The sequence below is a fragment of the Notothenia rossii genome (assembly GCF_949606895.1).
Source record: "Notothenia rossii genome assembly, chromosome: 4".
In the NCBI taxonomy this organism is placed as follows: Eukaryota; Metazoa; Chordata; class Actinopteri; order Perciformes; family Nototheniidae; genus Notothenia; species Notothenia rossii.
The window spans coordinates 20,468,506-20,492,240 of record NC_136902.1 but is presented as its reverse complement, the minus strand read 5'-3'; the positions used below and the strand labels follow the sequence as shown (position 1 = coordinate 20,492,240).

At 40.7% G+C, this 23,735-nt stretch overlaps 2 protein-coding genes across 6 annotated transcripts in view; both read left to right on the top strand.

Moving 5' to 3' along the window:
• Positions 1–15,988, top strand: esyt1a (extended synaptotagmin-like protein 1a). Its single transcript, XM_079679432.1, has 31 exons — positions 1–882; positions 2,133–2,174; positions 3,656–3,790; positions 4,017–4,090; positions 4,309–4,381; positions 4,473–4,562; positions 4,640–4,695; positions 5,717–5,837; positions 6,044–6,220; positions 6,692–6,774; positions 6,951–6,999; positions 7,260–7,349; positions 8,107–8,202; positions 8,292–8,363; positions 8,441–8,527; positions 8,776–8,925; positions 9,428–9,610; positions 9,787–9,963; positions 10,059–10,141; positions 10,237–10,285; positions 10,373–10,462; positions 10,968–11,063; positions 11,274–11,345; positions 11,564–11,650; positions 11,772–11,918; positions 13,799–13,923; positions 14,098–14,190; positions 14,290–14,421; positions 14,498–14,603; positions 14,723–14,772; positions 14,898–15,988. Exons 1-31 carry the CDS (start codon positions 556–558, stop codon positions 14,923–14,925), a joined length of 3,240 nt encoding a protein of 1,079 aa, XP_079535558.1. The 5' UTR covers positions 1–555; the 3' UTR covers positions 14,926–15,988.
• Positions 15,989–16,327: 339 nt separating this feature from the next.
• fmnl3 (formin-like 3) overlaps positions 16,328–23,735 on the top strand; it is a 31,039-nt gene continuing 23,631 nt past the window's right edge. For all 5 annotated transcript variants that reach the window (XM_079673973.1, XM_079673972.1, XM_079673971.1 and 2 more), the window contains exon 1: positions 16,328–16,888. In XM_079673973.1, the coding sequence (XP_079530099.1) occupies positions 16,775–16,888 (114 nt within the window). In that variant the 5' untranslated portion in view covers positions 16,328–16,774. The remainder of the gene's footprint in view (positions 16,889–23,735) is intronic.

Genomic DNA, 23,735 nt, shown 5'->3' with positions numbered 1-23,735 from the left:
AGGGTTTGATCCGGTTGTGTGGACAAGATAACGGGTTGTGCAGCATGTGCATTGGCAGTGTCTACATCCTTTTGGGCGGAGTGTTTTTTTTGTTAACACGGTGATTATAAGTTAACAAAAAATCCCTATGGTGTCTTGAGCTAAAATAAACAGTCATCCACTTTGCACATGAGTCGCAATACGCTCCGCCTGAGTGGGTGAATGACGCTCCAAGTTAATTCTAGGGTTTAGGTTTTTGCTGGATTTCTTGTGAAGGAGGGATTCAAGAAGAGCCCGCCCTCTCGGTTCCTGGTCTATGTTTTTGCCCTGTTCTGTGAGAGAAGCGTTATACGTAAATGAAAGTCGGAATTGCCTGCTTCAGTGCCCTGCGGAACTGAGGGGGAGTGCAGCAGAGAACAGCCGTGATCATGAATTCAACGATCGAAGCCCGCAGTTTATAGGTGATTTCTCGATGGTTTCTGTAGGAATACGCTGGTAATTCTTCAGTGCCACTTTGTCGCAGACGCAGTGAAGCTGAAGGCCAGCTAGAGCCAGTGAATTCAAACGGATCGTGCGATGCCAACCGCGGAGGCAGAGTCTGGCATGAGCGGAGGCACTGCGACCGCAGCCCCGGCCTTACCCAGCCAGCCCCCAGGTGAACGAGCTCTGAGTGTGCTGTGGTCGTTTGCAAAATGCCTCGGTGCTCTTCTACCAGTGTACCTGGCCGGGTATTATGGCTTCAGCATCAGTGTAGTGCTCTTCGGGCTGATGATCTACATGGGATGGAAACACAGTCGACTGGAGAAAGTGATGAGGCTCAAGTCTGCCATGTACCTCCTGGACAACGAGATGAGTTTTACCACCGAGAAGGCTTTCAGAGCCAAAAGGGATTTACCTCCCTGGGTAAGCACTGGCTCACCGCCTGCATGTTTGTTTCACCTGTCACATCTGCCTCCTCTTCCAGGCGGAACTTGAGCTGCACCTCAGTTTCTTTGCATCTATGACTGTGATAGGCTCTTACATGCATATTACTCATTCGTTGGGGCTTACTGTTTAATTGTAGGATCCAGACTTCATCAAGTAAAGATATTCACGCATAAAAAGAAAGAGCATTTTGCTCCATTATACACTCATAGTGCACACTGTCCTTTTTGTTCACAGTATCTTCCTACTATCCAAATCCAGCACCATATTAAGACTTTCCTAAAGTGCAGTGCCTGGAGGATTAACTGCACTCAGGAATGTATATACTCAGGAATGTATATTTAAATGTCAGATGAGGGAGTGGAAAGGTTGAGAGAATGAAACTAGGGGATCTTCGACTTGATAGACAGTGAAATGCACGTCTATTCTAAAATTATGAAAAATATATTTATATCTAGCAGTAGGAGAGATTCTCTGTTTTGTTTCCCTTTCCTGTTTCACTAGCAGCCTTTGACCTTATTCGGCTCCAAACACGTGATGACTCATCAACATATTTCCCTAGGACCACCATATCTGGATAGAGAGCACGAGGGAATAAACTGTTTGTGTGTGTGTGTGTGTGTGTGTGTGTGTGTGTGTGTGTGTGTGTGTGTGTGTGTGTGTGTGTGTGTGTGTGTGTGTGTGTGTGTGTGTGTGTTTGGGATGACAGCCCCTATCATCAGATCTCATGTCTTTGTGGTTTAGAGGAAAGGCTGATGCGCACGTGGTTGATGGCTTCCTGAAATGTTGTCTCACAATCTAAGTTGCTCAGCCTGTGTTTTTTCTCATCTTTTAATTGTGCATGATCTAAAATTACTTAGATTACTTAAAACCACTGTATCTACTTCAGGTCATTCCACACAAACAGAAAAACTTAAATATAACATTCATCTCAAGTATTAGCTCTGCTGCTCAGAGCTGGAGGTCATTTTATGGCAGTATTGTATTGAGTTGTTTGGCTGTGAACATTTTTTTTTATGAAGGGTAGACCATCTATTTGTATTTATTTTGTTGTTTTTAGAAAGGGGCAGGTCATATAAGATTTTATTCTTCTCCCTGCTCCTTTTCGCTCAATAGTGTGTTTGTAGAGACATGTTTTGGTGTTGTTTTTGCGTACCATGAGCGTGACAAATTCAAATGAAATGAAATGAAAAGTTCATGCCTGCCTGAACAATTTTTCTTGTTCACAGGTCAACTTTCCTGATGTGGAAAAGGTGGAGTGGCTGAATAAGGTATGCCCCTGTCAGACTTAAATGCGCAGCTATGGCTGTGTATTCATACATTATGATTAGGAACTACTTTTTGACAATAATCTTCTTTAACACGCTTGTATGAAGACAGACTGCTTCGCTTCATCAGCTGAACTCTTAAACAGCAGTGATTCCAAGATAAAGTATTGACGTTTCACTTGAGTAACCCGGTAGCTGCAATGCCTCATATTATTTATGGGGACAACTTGTGTGAACTTTAACTGACCCGGCTCCCGCTGCAGCCTCTCCATCCCAGCTGATTATCTCCCAGTATAATTAAGAGGCAGAGAGAGTGGTTCAGATCATATCTCAGCGCTCTTTGTCTTTGTCAGTACAGTGACCTCGCATCAGTATAGGGCAAGTGTGCATATGAATACTAATAATACAAAGCACCCTTCTGGAGGGAAAAATGTAATGAACTTATTGACAGAAGCCCAGCTTATGGGAGGGCAATTTGCAGGACTCACTTTTCAGCAGCCCACGACTCTCCTCCGGGCTTCCTGACGTGTGACCCAGCTGCTCACACTACCCCTCCTCCCTTATAAACAAACACACATCAGCCCTGAAATGTTCTCACCTTTTATTATATTTGACAAGAACAAAAAATTGTAATCTGCAAATAAAAAGAGCTGGGGATGGCTGTGAGCAACACAGTACAAAAGGAGTTACACTCTTGTATAATGCATAATTCCTAGCTGAATGTCAATAACTGTATCATAAATAATATAAGATACTCTCCTAAGGTTTACGCCACTAGCATAACTAGTCTCATGGGGAGTGTAGAGGTCAGTAAACAGTAGCTGACAGGACTTTGCACCTCGCTCTTACACCTCACACTGAAACGCTGAAGCTAACACAAATGGGTCTGTGTGGAGTGAAAACATTGATTCAGCTCACTCCCCAGAATGATAGCTATAGATGCTCTTACTGCTCATAAACTGACAAAACTGATAAACAGACCCATAAAGGAGAACATTAGCGATTGTTTTTCCTTTTTAATTTGACTCCAAAGTGAGAGGTGCATTTGATGAATTCACTTCATCATAACCGCCCTGCTGAATTATTAATGGCTGAGCTATTGTTCAATGTTTAGATTCCGGTCTCTGTCAGAAACTTGGTTTCGGCTTCTCTGAAAAGCCTTAACATTTCAAACAAGTAGTCTTGGCATTGTGAATTGTGAAGTGTGTGTGTGTATGTGAGGGAGAGAGAGAGCGATTCTGTGTGTTGTGACTATGGTGTGTGCTTTGGTTATTGTTCTTTGATATGCTGTCATATTCTGATAATGATTTCTTATTCACTGGAAGTGCCTTGCCACAATAAAAGATGCTTGCATTGTTGCTCACAGAATCATATGACTGCGGATAAAAACATAAACCGCTTTTGATCATTTGTGTTCATTAATTGCGTCATACTATCTTATGTATCTTATGTATAACATACATTGGATATGATCTATCGTGTAGATCCTGCAGCAGGCTTGGCCCTTCATTGGTCAGTATCTGGAGAAGCTGCTGGTGGAAACCATTGCCCCCGCCATCCGTGCCTCCAGCATTCATCTGCAGACTCTCAGCTTCACCAAGGTCAACCTAGGAGACAAGGTATCTGAATGGCCTGTCATAAAAACAGCAATTTATTCTGTTAATGTATTACAGCCAAGAAAATACAGTGGAAGGCTGGTCTCCCTATAGCCTGTTAATTACAAGCTTAAAGATTGATGATTTCATCACAGAGAATGCATCTTCATGTGGATCTTTGCTTGTGTTATTGCACAAAGTCTATCACTCTTATTTTCTTTGTTTAATAGCAGCTGTTGTGTGTTCACAGGCTTTGAAGGTGGTTGGTGTAAAGGCTCACACAGAACACGACAAGCGACAAGTTATGTTGGATTTGTACCTGAGGTGATTAATCGCTACTATCATATTGCATGTTTATAAGCACCCAGTCAGTCAAGTCAGACACTGACATATTTTTGAGTAACTTTGAAGTTCCGACACTTAGCTAGGGCTTATCCTTAGTCAACAGATCATTGTTTACACTGCTCTATTTGAATACCATATCAACTGCTTCACTTAGGTAAACATGTATCTCTAGTGTGTCACTGTTCTTCTTCTTGCAGCTATGCCGGTGATGTCGAGATAAATGTAGAAATCAAGAAGTACTTTTGCAAAGCTGGAGTGAAAGGAGTCCAGGTAGGAGAATGAATATTAAGACAATCTTAACGTATTAGCGACAGTTGAGTAGCATGAAACGTCCTTTCATTATTATATTTTCTTTTCGTAGCTTCACGGTAAGCTGCGTGTCATCCTTGAGCCTCTGATCGGAGATGTGCCGCTGGTTGGAGCCATCACAATGTTCTTCATTCGCAAGCCTGTAAGTGTAGCACCAGTGAAGCTCGTCTGATTTTGCACTGCATTGTTATCTAATGTCTGTTTTGATCTGTGTCACAGAAACTTGACATCAACTGGACTGGATTGACTAATCTGTTAGATATCCCCGGGCTGAAGTAAGTTTATATGATGGAGCTCTGTGTACTCTTAGTGTGCAGCCACATTGATCTGTTGCGTCTGTTTGGTGTTTTTTGAATCGTTTTTGAATTAGGAGTGCCTGTTTGTGAAGTCAGCTGATGAAGTTGGAAAGGTGTGGGTGGTGCACTTTTAGGAATTGATTGATTAGAAAGATAGTCTGTTTTGTTTTTAGTCATTAGTTGCTAAACTAACTAGTAATGTGAGCGAAACTATTTTGGTTAATCGACAGATCTGTGTTTTCACATCCCTTAAAGCTAAGTGTGGCCATATCCTATATTTTTGTTTCTGTCAACACATCCTGTAAAAAGACTGAAACCAGCAATGAATCGATCCCACTAGCAAGGAGTTTAGCTAGATCATTCTTTTTGGAAAATAGTCCTAAACAAATGACTATTTATGCATGTTTGACTTCTGCTAAAAAACTACATTCCTAGCTCTTTCAGTGAGTAACTCAACCTTAATGAAAGTATATATTTGTGACCTCTTTTGTAAAAATTACGTCTTTAGTAGAAGTCGATGGCCTCTGCTGAGGATCACAGATATGGTAGAGGAGTATAGACAGACAGAATATGACATTGTTGGTTTTGTTATTTTTATGGCATGTTGATAATAAGAAAAATATTGAAATGCTACCCTCAACCTTTAACTTGACAATGTTATGCCTTATTGGTATTATTGTACTTATTTAGTATGTATATTATGACTCCATGCATTTATGAAAATACAATAAAAGCATTGTCAGAGGTGTACATTTGTTGCTTGCACACCGGTTTTCTCTGGTGATGCTTTAAATGACAATGTGTCATTATTTTTTAATTGTATTACTTTAGAATTGTCCTCATCTTAGCCAATGGGAGTTTCCTGTTGGTTTTGTTGCTGAGAACATGAATATCATGTTTATTATGCATGTTCATATTGTCAGCAGTAGTATATAGACTCTGTCTGTTTGTCTGTTTGTCTCCTGTGTGTCTCCATCATCATCCTCGCATTCATTTGCAGTGCCATGTCGGACACTATGATAATGGATGCAATAGCCTCCCACCTGGTGCTCCCCAACCGTCTTACTATTCCCCTGGTGGCCGACCTGCACGTTGCGCAGCTCCGCTCCCCTCTCCCAAGGGTAACTGTCTTAATGGCCTGGAGAAACATGGACCTACACTGACTGAAACTGTCCAAGCATATAAGCTGCAAGCACATAGCCTGAGAGTCAAACAGCAAATTCACATTGTAAAAAACATGGATCCTTGTTTTATTGAGGAAGCTAGTTGATTAACATTTACATTTTCTTTGTGCATGTATTTTCCTGCATGTGTATGCACATACTAGGGAGTCGTGCGTATCCACCTGATGGAGGCTGAGGACCTGACTGCCAAGGACACGGTCATCAAGGGCTTAATCGATGGGAAGTCTGACCCGTATGCCGTTCTGCGTGTAGGAACACAGATCTTCACCTCTCATCATGTGGACAGCAACCTGAACCCTCAGTGGAGGGAGATGTATGAGGTAAGAAGAGGAGGGGGAAATAAGAGATACATCTAAAAACGAGCTTGATGTTTGAGTGATGCATTTAAAGTGGTAAAAGTTATAGCTTGCTGCTAGTTTGCTAGCTTCATAGGGGTTGTGGGAAGTGGTTAATTATTTAATGTAGCAGATATTGAGAAACAGTTCTTTTATCTGTTTTCTGTGAAAGCAGGGAGATTCTCTTTTAAAGATAAGCAGCTTTTGCGAAAACTGCTTTTGCAAAAACAGCTTGTGCAGGGATGCATTTTTTGTTTGTTGTTTATCCAATTAGAACCGTCGAACAGATACTAAATTATTAACATCTACTTAACACAAAATTGAAAAGTTCTTGCATTTGTGATTCTGTTTGCATGTCCTTGTGTTATTGTGCCATGTGTGGCTGTATCTATATCTGTATATCTGTTGTGTGTTTTTGTCCAATTATTTGTGTGTGTAAATGTGTGTGTGTGTCAGGTGATTGTCCATGAAGTACCTGGTCAGGAGTTGGAAGTGGAAGTTTTTGACAAAGACCCAGACCAGGATGACTTCCTGGGGAGGTAGCTTACTCATTCTCATTCATTTACTTGGTCTCTATGTGCTTCTCATGCCATTCACATCTCTGCTATTGCCATGGTGGGCCATGATTCTGTCTAATTTTGAACGCCTTACTATCTTTGATTGTTTGCTTCATTGATTCTCTGTCTCTATATCTCTTTATATCTCTCTTTTTCAGGGTCAAGGTGGATCTTGATATTGTAAAGAAGGCCAGAGTTGTGGATGATGTAAGTTTTGTTTGCGTATGTTAGCCCAGATTCAGTATTTCAAAAGTTTGTTTATCAAAAAATGTTCATCATATGATGATCAGCAAGCACAAGAATCTAGTTATTATGTTTTTTCATATCTGAGGAATACTGCCGTAATCCTGTTAGCATGTGACACTGCAGACCTCCTGGGCCTCCTTGTGATGTTCTCTAATCTTCTATCCCTGTCCAGTCTAAAACACATCAATGTGTGTTAATGAATCTGTTGTTGTTGTAAACAGTGGTTCAACCTGAGGGACGTCCCATCTGGCAGCGTTCACCTCCGGCTGGAGTGGCTCTCTCTGCTGTCCTCTGCTGACAGACTGAGTGAGGTGAGTCTGCTGTACATCCTATTAGAACTTAATCTTAATGGTAATGAAGCAGCTGCAGGGCTTGGGTAGTGATGTGGACAACATTGAAACACTGTTTAGCATCAGAGCATTATTTTTGTATTCAAATGCCATATTGTTTTAGGCATTTGGCAGTTTCAAAAACAGGAAATGCAGTGAGAGAGGAGGATGACACCCGAAAAAGTTATAATTTAACTTTTTTATTTTCATAGAAAAGATTCCCTGTTTATTGTTCACTACTGTCCTTGCCAGGAGATAATGACACAAAAAGGAACATTAAAATAACTTACAGATTGAAAACAAAACAGATAATGTAACATTTCAAATATGTCAGTGTTAAACAAAGAAAGTATTCAAGATTCAAACAAATATTCTAAAACCAATCCAAGGGGGCGCCTTTGGGTTGGATGAAGACTGCTTGATGTACAGATTTGATGTTATGCTCTCACCTGACGTCCATTGTTTGATGTGAGTTTATGTGGTTGGTTTGACATATTTTGACCAAAGGTTTAATGTATTTCTTTATGCTTTAGGTATTTTTGTTTAAGGGACAATTCCTTTAATTTAAAGACAATATATGACCAATATCAACCAAAAAAATAAGACCAATCTTAAACTGTCAAACTTTGAATTAATACATTCTTTATCAACTTTCTATTGTATGGAAAAGTTAAATTTTGGCCCTTGGTTGATCATTTTCCTCACTGCTCTTTAATTGTGTTCATTGTTTCCTCACCAGGTGATCCAGAAGAACCAGAACTTGACCAGTAAGACGGCTGACCCTCCATCTGCTGCTATCTTGGCCATCTATCTTGATCAAGCTAATGCACTACCTGTAAGATCATTAGAATTTCAGACTCTTTCATTTGATGTGCATTTCATATTTGTCTGTTACCCACACCCATCTTATTCCACGTGTTGTAGATGAGAAAAGGAAATAAGGACCCGAGCCCAATGGTGCAGATTTCTATACAGGATGCAACCAAAGAGAGCAAGGTAATGAAATAATCTTCTCTTAGTATATTGAACCTAACTCTGAGCATTCTAAAGAGTCGTTCCCCTCTCCTCTGCAGACCTGCTATGGGACCAACAGTCCCGTGTGGGAGGATGCCTTTACCTTCTTTATTCAGGATCCTCGCAAACAAGACATTGACATTCAAGTAAGTCATTATGTTTAATGATTGAATATATTGATCGTGCTATAGCTGCAATTATATGGTCATTAGCCCACATAATACTTTATTGATTTTTCCTCTTACTTTAATACATTTTTCCTCTTATTCTTTGTTATTTATATAAACTACACTCTCTTTTTTCTTTGTTTTTTTTACCTATTCATGGCCCTTTTCCCATCCTGATCATTCCTTTATCCTAACTCCACATGTATGTCCCTGTGTTTTAAAATCAGGTGAAAGATGACGACCGTGCTCTGACCTTGGGCAGTCTGACTATCCCTCTGAGCCGTCTGATGGATACCCCTGAACTCACCATGGACCAATGGTTTCAGCTGGAGAATTCTGGTTCTGCCAGCCGCATCTACGCCAAAATTGTTCTTAGGGTTGGTATTTCTCCCACAAACTATTTTTCTCTGCATGGTCACATGTCACATGGTGTTGTTGTAAAAATTCCATGACTGTTGCTAAGAATAAAGCCAGCTAAAGAGTCTGTGTAAAAGACTTTGAAATCCTACCAGCTCCAAAAGGACCGCTTTTGCCTAAGGATACTATCAGACACATGTTTCAGCATAACGCCCACAACCACCCTTCAAAGCCTGGCTATCAAATTAAACGTACCATGAATGGCTGTGTGTGTGTCCTTTATCCATGGAAATTAGATCCTGTTGAACATGACACCCTGAAATTAAAGAATGTGGGATACTGGAGAGTTTATGGAGTTCTACAGCAACTCTTAACTCCTCCCCTTCTCATGCACTGGCTTAACTAAAGTAGACCGTCTCCTTTCTGCCTCATCCTCATATCCTTGTGAGAACATGCAGTCCACATAAACAGAAAAGAAAACCATGCATTTCATGTATTAACTGGTTATTTGTTTCCTCCTAGATTTTGTGGCTTAGTGAGGATGCCACTCCTACCACTCCCTCTCCTCGGCCTGTGAACCCTGGGCCTGGGATAGGTCAGGGGGGTATCACCTCAGAACTGAACCCTATGGGGCCCGGTGGGTTAGGTATACCTCAGCCAACACGACCACAGCAAACCACGCCTGACCCAGAGTTTGCAACTGAGGTAAAAATAAAGATTCAAGCAGTTGCAGCACCAACAGCCTCTTTCTCTCTCTCTCTCTCTCTCTCTCTCTCTCTCTCTCTCTCTCTCTCTCTCTCTCTCTCTCTTTCTCTCTCTCTCTCTCTCTCTCTCTCTCTCACACACTATGGTAGCCTTACCTGCCCTTGTTCTGCTCACAGGGCGTGCTGCGGATCCATCTGGTGGAGGCCCAAAACCTGATAGCAAAGGACAACTTCATGGGGGGCATGGTGAAGGGAAAGAGTGACCCCTACGTTAAGATCCGTGTGGCTGGTATCACGTTCCGTAGCCACACCATCAAAGAAAACCTCAACCCCATCTGGAATGAACTCTATGAGGTATTGCCTTTGTTTCATTCTCTTCGACTCGACTAATAAGATGATTATGTTTAAGCCTGGATTAAGCCTGGACATTTTTTTCTTCTGTGATTCAGGTGATTTTGACCCAGCTTCCTGGTCAGGAGATCCAGTTTGAGTTGTTTGACAAGGACATTGATCAGGATGACTTTCTGGGAAGGTGCGCCTGGACAAACAAATAAAAACTTTACAGCATATTTGAAAGGGGATATAATGAAGTGAAAGGGAAGTATTGACTGAGTCCTCTCTTTGCAGGTTCAAGATTAACCTACGGGATATCATCAGCTCACAATTCATGGACATGGTGAGTGACACATAGTGAACAGATCATATAACAAATAATATTTTTATTTATATCATAACCTGGACATTTCTGTGCCTTTTGTTACAGTGGTACACTCTAAATGATGTGAAGTCAGGCCGAGTTCACCTGGTGCTCGAGTGGCTGCCCAGAGTCTCTGACCTACCCAGACTGGAGCAGGTAAGATATTAACTCTCAACATTTAACTTAATTTTTTGTTCAGTTTTTATTTGGATAAACAGTTCTCACATGCAAAATAATGTAGTTGTTTTAAAATTGCCAGAAAGCCTTGACTAAGTTTAAAACATATCCTGTTGTCGTCTTGAATAGAACGTTTTCTTTCCATCGTAAACAAGTTAAATTATTTCCATTTGAGTGGGAGGGATAAAAACCAAACTTAGAAAATATCCAAATCTAACCTTAAATCTATGCTTCTTTCACTGTAAGAGCCTACAGGGTTTTCTAGCCTTGTTGTTTGGTGTTTTGGCAGATACTAAATGTTACAAAACGGGAACAGGAACAACTTTTACAGTGCGAGGCTTTGTGTAGATTAGATTTGTTAGATTTATGCTCACATCTTTCTTGGTAGGGTTGCAAAGGAAGATTTAACCACAACATTCTTATTGCACATTAAGTCTCACTAAACTCTCACTCTTTATGTCTCTCTGTGATATAATTCCTACAGATCCTGCAGTTCCAGTCTCAGCAGTCGTACCATAACAAGGTTGTGCCATCAGCAGCGGTGCTGTTTGTGTATGTGGAGCGTGCCCATGGCCTGCCGGTGAGATCATAGCTATGGGTCCTTGTGGCTCTATTTATTATTTATTATGGTGTGTGTGTGTGCACAATAGTTGTTTTTTGTAGCAGTGTTTTCCACAAAATACAGATGCATTCTCATATGTATATGAAATGACTGGTGATGTAGTATGTGCTTTAAATTGTGTAGTTCCCATTGATAACAGTTTTTATATACAAATATTCTCATTTTCAGCTGAAGAAGAATGGGAAGGAGCCTAAAGTCGGGGCCGAGATTATCCTCAAAAGTCTTTCTTACAAAACCAAGGTAAGATCATGGCTTCTTAAGCAAGGCAAGGCAAGTTTATTTATATAGCACTTTTCAACACAAGGCAATTCAAAGTGCTTTACAAAAAATGAAAGACATTAAGAAAATGGCATTTAAAATCAGTCATTAAAAAGAAAAGTTAATAAAGACTGTGAATGCAACAAAAGAATAATGCCGTTTGAAAAGTCATTACATTCTTTTGCATTTTCTTTCCTCAGATTTGTGAGCGTTCCACATCCCCTCGATGGGACGAAGCCTTTCATTTTCTGGTTCGAGACCCCAGAGATGAAGCAGTCATAGTGAAGGTGAAAGACATAAACATCGCAATGCAAGCATCCATATTATTTATAACGTTATAACTTAAAGATGAATTGCAGTCTGAAGTATGTTGTAATTTCCATGATGTTTGTGTTTGTTTGTTTCTAGCTCTCCCACAGCTGGGGCCAGGCCCTCGGGTCCTTCGCACTTCCTCTCAGAGAGGTGATGATGGAGCCAGGCTTAGTGCTGGACCGCTGGATTAATCTGGATGGAGCGCTGCCAGAAAGCCAGATATTACTGAGGGCCACTCTCAAGGTACTGACAATATTTCATCCTTTATCTACACTACCAATATGCTGCAATATGTGACCATGTGAATGATGCCCTGACTGGTACAGTATTACTTTCTCTTTATTAAACCAGCATTGCACTGCACGGAATACTGTACTGTACTATCATGTGCTGTCAGGGCCGTGGGAAGTAGGGGTGCTGAGGGTGCTGCAGCACCCCCTGGTGGAGGACAGGGGATCTGCACTTCCACAAGATAAAAAAACGAATTTTCAGCCTTGATGTAACAACATTCATAATTAAGTAAAGATAACACCCTTTTCACCCCGGTGAGAGTGAGAGGCAGAGAGAGAGAGAGATAGAGAGAGGGGGTGCACCGGTACCGGCGGAGATTGTTGTTAGCTTCTGCTGCGCTAACGGATATAAGAAGCTGTTTCTACAATAATGTGGAGGGAGAGCTCTGTCCTGTCAGACTGAGAGGCTCAGTGAGGTAAAGGACTCTCTGAGGGTTTAGATAGTTCACTTTAGTCTAAGTTGTCTCAGTGGGTCTCAAACGGTTTGGTCACAATTTATGTAAACAAATATTTCCAAGTCACACCTTTATAATTATTAGGATAAATAAAAACAGGTTTGAAATCATTCCAATGTATACTATAGGACAGTAAACCAAAAATATCGTTTAGAACTGGAGAGAAAAAAAAAAAATGCATAAATAAATAAATGTTAACCAGGTAAAATAAGATATGAATGAACCCCAAAAATAAAATAAGTTTTAACATTTATTTTATATTGGCTATGGTAGGTTATTGGTTCTGTTCACATACTTATTTGATTAATAAAATGCAAACCGATCTTTTTCATATGGGTGTTTAGAGTTGTACCCCCTAGATCAGTCTCTAGTAATTGGGTTCTCAAAGTGCACCAGATTGAAGCATTTTACTTTAAAATATTAAAAAAAATCTTTCCCGCGAGGACACCCGGGACCTCCCTAGAGGATGTGACGACTACCCCCCAATTAAAACATGTTCATACAATACTAAATACATTTGAAGCCTTTTTATATAATCTGTCCACCATGTCAATAAGTTTCTCTGTTTGTAGTGTATTGGTCTTTTGTAGAGGTTTTTCATTGCCAGCTAAAATCTTGCCTAGGGCAGCAAATTGGTCAAAACCGGCCCTGGTGTCATCCCCACAGCACCCCCCATTTGAAACATGTTCCCACGGCTATGTGTGCTGTACACTGAAGATAACATCCTGCACAATGTCTTTGCGTTTAGAAAAACTTGGTTTTGCTTTGTAGGTATTCTTTTTTTTTTAGAACTTTTTATTTATTCCACAAATATATAGCATACATGGAGATGTACATAAAAATCACACCCGCCTCAAGTTTACAGTTCACTCAAATCTACATGTTATTGCTCACATACACACGTTACTCCTTTCCTTCTAAATCTTGACAAATTATACATAAATACAGACATTCATTTAAATACTCTGAGCTTTCAGTAGGTATTCTTAAAGCTGTAATGACTAACTATGGGGTTTAAAACATAGGCCTTACAGCATCTCTGAATAATATGGAATACAACATTACTCATTGTTAAATTCATCCAAAACTATTGTGTAAAAACCGAAAGTAGTCATTTTACATGGGATGGTGCCACACACACTTTTCTTCAATCTGTGCTCAACACACATGGGGGTTGAAAGTCATTCTGAACCCCAGACGCCATATATCTCTGAACCAGTACTGACTTTGGATTTCCCCTTCAAAAAAAGTTGCAACACAGGCAATTTCAAGTCTTGCTGCATGCTGCATCATCTGTAAAATAAAGTCCTTATTAAGACCAGTAATAGATTATTATGCAGCAGCAATGTCATACTGAGCAATAATCCGTATCTTGCAGGTGTTGGACACTCAGCTGGCGGTGTGTCGTCGAGCCCCGGGGGAGGCAGGAACTGAGGGAGAAGAAGTCATTCCCAGATGGGTTCCTTCTCATCTCGACCTCAGACGGAGAAGTGGATTTAACGCGTGAGTTACACATGCAAGCATTAATGCTCCATTGTGTAGCCACTATACCCCACTGTTAACATATCAGGGTCTGTTTTAGTGGAATGTTTTTCCTTTTTACTTCATTCTATTTCGCCCTATAGATTTAAAGACATCATGATGTAAATAATCACATTTACTACTCTGTGTCTTTAGGGCTGATAACCCAAACTCAGCAGGCCAGGTGAAGCTTACCCTCAGCTACTCCATCGAGGAGAGCAAGCTATTCGTCACCGTTCACGCCTGCAGGTCTCGATATAACATATGTTACTTCTTAATTATCACAATTTTTGATCTGAAGCACTCGATACCAACACATGTTGTAAATGTGCTGCTGTGAACCCACAGAGCCCTGGCATCCTGCTCTAAGGACGGGGCAGACCCTTATGTCACCTTCATCCTGCTGCCGGACAAGAAGGCGACCACCAAGAGGAGGACTGCCACCAAGAAGAGAGACCTCAACCCAGAATTCAGCGAGAGGTAAGACAGGAAAATTAGACTCATGATGGGGAAGACAATTTGAGGATTTTAATGTACTTTTTTTCTTTTTCTGTAGGTTTGACTTTGACTTCTCTCTGGAGGAGTCTGCACAGAGAAGACTGGACCTGTCTGTGAAGAACAGTGTCTCCTTCATGAGCAGAGAGAGGGAGCTTATCGGCAAGGTATAGAAAATTGTCTGAAATGCAGTTAGTTATTTCAGAGCATCGCATAAATTCCTTTGTGTTGACTTGAATATTGCCAGACGTTAAATATCCTCTTTTCTGTTACTTGTTGCCGACAGTTGCTGCTGGACCTGGACCAAATTGACCTGAAGACTGGTGTCACACAATGGTAATAATTTAAACAACTTCTGATCAATATTTTGTATAAAATAGAGCTGCCAACAAATGTATGTTCATATATTTCTTTCTGCAAGATCATTTGAACAATAAATTGTATCCTTTCTGTTTTTCCAGGTACGATTTGGTAGCAGAGGCCAACTAAAGGAATGGACGGTCTGAGTAATATATAATGTTTAGTGTTGCTTCTGTGATCTGTGTGTTTGCGTATTCAGCTTTAATGAAAATGTCCACCATCACTGAAGAAAAAATCACAACATATATGCTCCACAAAAAATAGACCATCAGTATTTAAGAAACTTTACATGTAGCTTGTCATCCGTAAAGTGTTAAAATATGTGGTGAAATTGTGCTGTCCTGGACAGATTCTTCAGTAGAATATTTTGGCTGAATAGATATTTGATAATAATGCAACTATGTTGCACAGCCTACCAAGTTTGTATGTGTTCAAAAGCATGTCAAAGCCCTCTTTGAATTGTATTCAGAAAAAGGGCTTGTGCTGTTGTCGATATCTTAAGGTATGATATGTTTTATGGATTTACAGCATCCAACGCAACGAAAGACATTTCTTTGAATTTTTTTTTTTTACAACTTTGAAAATAATTCCCAAGATTACTTTGTTTATATATGTTTATATGATTGCCTTAAGTATTACAAATCTGCGCACAGTTTGTCACCGTTTATAAATTATGTTCCAAATGAAGTTTTATATGCTTTAACCAGAGCTTTATCGAAGTTGCTTTTATAAATCAAAGTATTACAAACCTAGACCCTCACATTTACCACTGAAAACTGAGGTAAGCAGAGTCTAAATCACTGTGCTTTTATGAAGAGAAAACTTTGTAGATACTGAAAACACATTGGCGGTGTTACTGCACCCGCGCTTCTTTGTGTTTGTACGTGTTTGTGGCACTAGAGGAAACAGGCTGAAGCTGTCGGCCATGTTTAGAGTTTATTTTCCAAGCAGAACAGTTTATGACCTTGTAAGAAGCAAGCTGATATTGTACGCCAGCAGTGGGACAGCTCCTATGACCTACCGCTGTCACCTCACCACAAAGGCCTCGGCTCTGATTTGTGGTGATGGAAATAAAAAAGTGTTTTAAGTGTCAGAACTGAAGAAGAAAACTGCTGAGCTTTGACCTTATTTGAACATATCATCATCTATCTGCTGAAATTGTTGATTAAAGTTTGCACTCCCATGAATCAAACCAGTGTTGTGATTTCATTTTTTTGTAAAAGTTTTTGTTTAAACTACATAGGCCTGATAACATATTATACTATAACATTTTAGGGGTTTTCAAATAAATGTCATACTCATATCTGGCCACCAGGTTGCAATAAAGTGCAGACAACCATTCAATTTTCAGTCCAATTGAATGTGGGCACCCTGCCTGCAGATGTGAGGGGTGGAGGAACAGAGATGTGGTGATTGACAGGTCTTTGAACCAACAGAAGTGACGCCTATCCCAGATGGGGGCGGGGCTAGAGCAGAAAACTGCCCTCTGAGTGGAGGCAACAGCAAAAGACTTTAATCAGGATCACACAACAATAATGAATGGAAACACGTCGTAGCCAAGAAAGTTAAGAAGCAACTCAAGTAACGGTTAGGTGTGCATTTGAGAGATATCTGTCGCGAGGGGAAATCTGTTTTAAGTAATGGATTGGCCTGGCAAATTAAAAACTACTTTCTGGAAGAGAAAGCATCTGCACTTTGATTGTTACTTTTAAAAAGTACGTTTTTTTAAGGGAAACTACAGTGGGACACACTGTAAACCTAAACGCGTGAGTAAGAGTAAATGGCATTTTTGGACTGTTATACGAGACTACTGCACTGTCAGCGATTTATCTCCGTTTGGAAAAGTGGATTTTTTGGATTGATCCGTTAATGAATTTGTTGGAATATTTTGGAGATCTTTGTTTTACTTGGATTATCATCACTGGGAAAAAGTTGAAGGATTCGAGTTGACCGGAGGACTCAGCACATCTGGGGCACAATGGGTAACATAGAGAGTGTGGATGGCCATTCGGAGATGAAGCATCACATCATGCCTCTGAAGGTCCCAATGCCAGACCCCACCGAGCTGGAGGAGAAGTTTGCCATTGTTTTGGTAAGTTGTGATCACCTCAGTCTCTCATACGTGGTCCAAATGTCAGTTAAAGGGAACTTAAAAAATGTGGTAAAATTCTAACTTCAATTGTTCTGCCACCATCTGTCTCATACATGAATCCTTAACTTAATGTAAAGTCAAAATAGTGCCAAAACAAACATCCCCAATAATGAATGGTGTGTGGTTTGCGTTAGAGGAGTTATTTTCTCTTTTGTTTTTGTTTCTGACACATGAAAGAGTAGCCTAATGTTTATTTTACATTTCTTTATCGTCCATTATGAAGTGCTGATGTTTTAAGAGAAGCGACCTGTGCTGTCCCGCCCCTCTCTCTGCCTGCTGTCCCCCCTCCTCTCCTGCGGTTCTTTTGTCTCCCCTTAAGTCAGACAACTCAGCGTTTGGCTGAAGTGGCAAACACTGAGCACAGCATGGGGAGAGTTGGGAGGTGTGTGTGAGGGGAGGGGGGGTCATTTTACTGTCTTTGACAGAGCACTATACGTCTGGGTTTTCTTTAAAGTTTTCTCGCTGCAGGCTAACCATCTGAAAGCAGCATTTTCTGAATTCCCCCAAAACTCCCACACCCTAAGACTCTCTCTCTCTCTCTCTCTCTCTCTCTCTCTCTCTCTCTCTCTCTCTCTCTCTCTCTCTCTCTCTCTCTCTCTCTCTCTCTCTCTCTCTCTCTCTCTCTCTCATCCCCTCCCTCCCTACACACTCCACATCAGGCTGGAGTTGAGTTGTCTGAGCGCTTTGTAATAATGAGCACACAGTCAACACCCACTTTTACCAACTATCAACACAGTGAAGTGACTCTGTCATCCTACAGCAGACACATCTTCTATTAGGGACTTTACGTAGTTTATTTTTTATCCAGGAACAAATGGTTTTCTTTTATTCTCTTATGGGCCAAGCTTAAGAAGTGAGGGCTAGTTGGTCGTTTAGTTTAGTCATAAAATCCTATTCATAAGAATCCTTTAAAGAAATAGTTCAACATTTTTGGAAATACCCCTTTTTACTTTTTCGCCAAGCATGCATTTTTACAAGTGAAAAGCCAAAAAGGTTGAAAAGCAGTAATGGCACAATAATTCAATTTTGATTGGCCATAAATCTAATCTTCGTCTGAGCAATATCTCAGAAACAAATCATTGCCACTTTGAGGAGAGCTGAACTAGAACACATGTTCATAGGGTGTTATACTCTTTGACAAAGTTATAGGAAGCCACATTGGCCTTTACGCATTGACACAGTGGTTGAATACGCTTCAGAAGAGCTTCTATCTGTTACATTTAGTTGAGGAACACTTTCATCATGTATTATTCACTGAACTTGCGTTTAAGTTGCATAATTGAGTTATTTTGCCTCCTCTGCTACGCTCCACGCATATCAAAACAGAAACTCCCACTTGTTGCTCTAATGCAGTGTGAGTAATCCAGCACCACAGATTCAGAGAAGCATACTTATTTACAGTATGCAAAAACGTTTTTTATCATAGAAGCGATACGCGTTTATTTTTGGTTGAACAGCACCGGTTTCTCACAGGTACTTATTCTAATATAACCACACCCGGCTTTGATTTTCAGCTTTTTATAAGACTTTAATTACTCCATCAAGCAGCAAAGAGCTTCACAACATTCCTCAGATCGTCTCATTCTTGCACACTTTGTGGATCCTCCATGTTTCTGGAATAAAGCCATTATTTGCCTGCCAGAGCTATCAGCCGCTACAAAATAAATCCCTCATATGAAAAGACTAGCACAGCAAGAAGCTATTCAAGGCCTGCTTGTTGACTGCTGTGTTAAGCCTCAGTCATTATGACAATTTTACACTCTACTACACTGTACGCGCTATTATGACAGCTCAAGTTGTGTCTCTGTCGCGCAGATGGCTCATTGTTTGGGGCCTTTTTGATCAAATGTTTCCCTGTGATTGCAGTCGTCACATTTTCCCATAAAGAGAAGAGATCAACACACATTCTGCCTAGAGACGGGAACAGTCTGTAGTTGTTTGACTGCCCTGCAACACAAAGTAAATCCCTGTTATTATGTTCAGCCGGGCAGAGCAGATGATTTCTATGCAATATGCAGTAGACTCAACAATTTAGTTGTGCTTCTGACTGGGAACGTTTTTCAAGCTCTCTAACCCCACCCACCCCACTCTACCCCATAGTAGCTCCAGATTTCCTTTACTTTGTGGGAAAGAACAACATGCTTGTATATTTTAGTGTTCTTATCAGACAATGTTCGGCTCTCTGCCCTGCCGGCCCGTTGTTCAGAGATAAAGGTACATCAATAGCTTCTGTCTCCGTGTTTAGAGGAAGACAAGGAAGACAAAGCCATGGATCTGTTGTCTGGCTATGGCCATTTTTTGTTATATTTATTCTAAAAATAGTCTGTAAGACATCATTTAGCTTTGTCTAAATTTTGAAGATGTTCTTTCCTCAGCTGGTTCACTTTGTTGCAGCCTCAGAAATAACACTTTTCATAAATGGATATTTTAAAATGGGTAATTTCCCTCTAGTACACTGTGTTTCCGGCTGTGTGATGGAATGCCGACGGGTGTGACGGGATGTGTCTGTCTCTGCGTAGTGGGACGGCCCGCTCCTCTCAGACACAGCTCACAGATGTCCCTCTGGACTGACAGCAGCCCATAATGATGTCATGGTCAGAAGCTTTTGCCAGTGTAGTAATATCCCCAGGCTAATGACTTTACCAGGCGTGCTCTACTGTAGACGGTGGAGGGGAGCAGAGGAGGGGCTTCTACTACTTCATGCGGTCTGCTAATAAAATTCCTGGTTCATTTCTGAGCAGCAGCATGTGCTAAAGGCATCATCTCCATGCCGTCTCCTTTGTCCAGCATCCTCACAAACTGTCTTCTGTGGCTGGAAAAAGCTGCCTGGCATTTTCCCTTCTTCGTTAACAGAGGAAATTGCATTGTAGGCAATGGTCGTTGCGGTTGGTTGGCCTTTCAATAAGAACTGTGTTCCTGCAGGCTGCTACTGGGGCAGAACATGCCATTAGTTCAGCCAGGGATACAGATCTACCTAGACCTCACAGGCACAACATAGAAGCCTTATCTCCAAAATGATATCTTAGTCATTGGTAGCATTCTTGTAATAGTTCAGCCTCTTTTTCCCCTCTCTTTGTCCTTGCTAGCTCTTACTGTATCTTTGGCTTTGTGTGATTCCAAATTAAACGGAAACCTATCATTCACTCACCCACTGAGGGTTTCCTAACTCCCCTTTCCCACAAATGAAGTCTAACTTTGGGTCTGAACTACAAAATAACCTTCTCAGTAAGAAAATGATGTGAGATGAGTGAGTCACTTTTCAAAGGTGCAGGCCTGGCCTGGGATCCTCTTTCAAAGTACCCGAGCACAATCTACCAACTGGATTCCTGTGGTCTAGTCTCAAGTGAGGCCACAGGAGAACTCAGAAAGGGAAAATTCCCTTTGAACTGGCAGTCTGCCACTGTTCATGGTTGGAATGACTTTACCAAAAATGTAAAACAGCGCACACATATTTAAGAGCTGTTGCAGGAGCAGCGTGGACTTATTTCACCACTTGATTGCATTGGAAACCATCCAAACCGATTTGTCTGACTCTGCTCAACTTCCCACTTCTTTCATCCCGTGACATCGAGTTCCATCACACGTAGATGGGCTGGTGCAGCTTTTCTTTTGAGGTTTGATTGTTTTAGAAGGATGTGTCACCATGAAGCAACAGCAAATGTTGGGAAAACTACAGATAAAAAGTCAGTGGTAGAGAAATCAGAAAATGCTGACATGTGACTCCAGCGCCCGGTCTGACATCACTGCTTCTTGATGGCTGATGTCTAAAGAAAGCTGTGTCTGATAGATGCCAGTCAAGTGGAACTAATGGAGTCAAGCTGTGCGATGCGTTCATAGGACATAAAACCTAAATCATTTTTTATTTGTTTAATGGCGGTCGCTGTTTATTTATGTGCTGAGTATATCTGCCAATTCCATTTTTCTCACATGCATCATCTTTTCTAAAAAGAGAAGCTGAGTTGTTGATGTCACTTAAGTTGGAAGAGGGTTTGCATCTGGCTCAGCCACCCACTACTGTGTCCCAGGAAGAGGCGGCTTATGGGAGCTGAGCGGACACAGTTAACTTGGTTTTAGAGCAGCAGGCAGAGGGGGTTCAGCACAAGGCTGTCCACCTGGCTCTCTCCACCCTCGGGCTACCATTCCCCAATCTGGAGCAGGCTTTATGGCGAGGTTTAGTGCTTCCCCAACTTTCTCCCCTGCAGATATTTTGTAAAGCAAAGGTCAAGTTAAAGACCACGGCTGAGCACATATAACATATCCAGATACATCAACATTTTGACAAGTATGCTTATTTTTTTGCCAAGATTTAGATGAGAAGATCCATGCAAGTGCCACTCTTGTCTCTTTCTGGTAAATATACAAAGCTACAGCTGGCAGCCAATTAGCTTGGTTTAGCATAAATACTGCAAACAAAGCACTGGCCTGGCTCTGTACAAATCCAAGACTGACCAGCACTTCTAAAGCTAACTTAAAAACATGTTTTATATTGTTTCTGCTACCTGTCATGCTTAGAAAACAAGCGATTGGCATTGATTAGCTATATGCGTATTCCTCAAAAATGACATTTCTTAAATTCAACGTCAGACTGACCAACAGAGATAAACAGAGAAGTATTGGTTATTTAATTTCCATTTCCAGATTTCCAAGGTTCTTGTTATTTTCCACTTCTCTGTCCTCATAAACGGCAACTAATAGAGAATTTGTTGTTTGTTCACATAACAGAAATGTGAAAAGATCTGGATTTATTAATTTATGCAAAGAAACGACATGTGTTTTTCATTCCTGTGCATATGTAAGTGTTTCTTTGGTGCGTGCATTTGTGCGTGTCAGTGGGGGGTTTGCATGCTGCTCTAATGCAGCTGCACTACGGCTGTAGGTTGGAGAAGTAGTTTCCTCCTCAATACAATGGGGACTCTGTCAGTCAGTGTTGTTTTAGAAAGGGGGCCTCATCCCCTGGTGCCCTTTGTGCTTCTACGCTCTTCTACACGGACGCTCAGAAGAACTGCTGTAAACCCATTTAAAGAGCCAGTAGATTATATAGCAGCTACCTCTCCTACACACCAGTGACATGCTGGAATTATTTCCCAGGCCTTCCCCTAATGACATACAGTTTATTTATCTCTCATTTGTCAACACTTCTGCTTCTGAATTTTTACAGTAACACTCAAAATAAATGATGTCAGATTAAGAAATAAAGGGGAACTTCTTAAGACATATGACTGCTAATGTGATTCAGTCATTCTAATGTGAAGTCAACGTGTCATAACTGTCTTTTGGTTTTGATTCCTCTTTATTTTATCATCATCATTTCCACCTCCCTCCAATTCAAACCTCCACCCAGAAGATACATCATGTTTGATTCAAAACTTTATTTCTACACAGATCAGGCTCAGATTTGTTGCCCCTTTTTCTTTGGTTGACCTTCATGTTTTTAACACTGGCAGTGAATCAAAAGGCCTGTCCGGCATGAGTTATTAAGGCATTCATGTACCTGCATTCCTGACATTCCCTGTGTGTATCATCTGTTGGCCGGGGCTTCCCTGAGCCCTGCTCGGACGCACGGAGGATAACAAACAGGATGTTCGCAAACACAAGAATGAACGAGTACCTCCGTTTCATAACTGATTATAGTACTTATAGTAATTTATAACTCAGTCCTACCGTCACATATATCCTTGTTTATGTTCACATTTCCTAGATACAATTTAAAAAAACTAAAATAAGAACAATATAGTTGTCAAGTGGCCGGCTGAGCTCCCCAAAACGTTTTCGATAAGCTCATGTAAACAAGTGCGCATTTTGAGTTTGCTTTCGTTTGAAGCTAGAAGAACATCTGGCTTCAGAAGCCTTGAGCTCAGGACGTTTTTGTCTTTATCTCTTGCTGCAACTTTAAGAACCCTGTGATGATAACCGTCTCCGGTTTGAACCCAGCTATCACCACTGTCAATCATGACTGTGTCACTGGGCAAATAAACGGATTAGCAAATGGGTTTTGGGAGGTAGTTCTTGATTCCTCAACCGAAAAACCAACTTCCTGTTGCCTTGACTGACTGAGGAATGCCCATTTGGTCTAGAGTTGTAAAGAAAAGACTTGAGGAAAAGTTATTTCTCCCTATGGAGTGACTCAGAGGTTAAATAGTGAGGACGTTGGTTTATGGGAGAAGCGAGAAGGCTTCAGGCAGGAGAAGGTTGTGGACTAACAGGAGGACAGAGAAGAAACCTCACACCACAGCTGTAAACTGTGTTGTCTTTAAACTCCTGATTTAATGGGGATTTAACACTCTATGATTTGCGCTGTAACACCACTTAGGAAAAGTTTCAGCCAATAGAAAAGCTGTTGACTTTTGACCAGTTGTGCTCTGTTGATGAAACAAGCCAAGTTATTAGATACACAAGAGCCAACAAATAAATGGAGAGCAATTCTGATTATTGATGTAATGTTTATCATCATCATTTATTAAAATGTCAAGTACATTTTTCAGCCACAAGTCTCTTAATTTCTCTGTTTTCATTTGATTTTATATGTCATAGCTTCGACTTTTTTACATTTGGAGGGACAATTCTCAAGATACATTATCCGGATTTTAGGAAACTATATTGGGTTCTTTTTTTTCCAATTTCAGAAGTATAGACTAAAAGATTCAAAGGTTACTCAGAATAAACAATTGGAAGGTTCCTTGCGCTTTGGAAAAAGTGCTTTTAACATTTACGTTTTTTTTCATTTAGCTTAATAATATATTAACATTTAATCAGGAACAATTAATGACATATGTTTAAAACATCATAT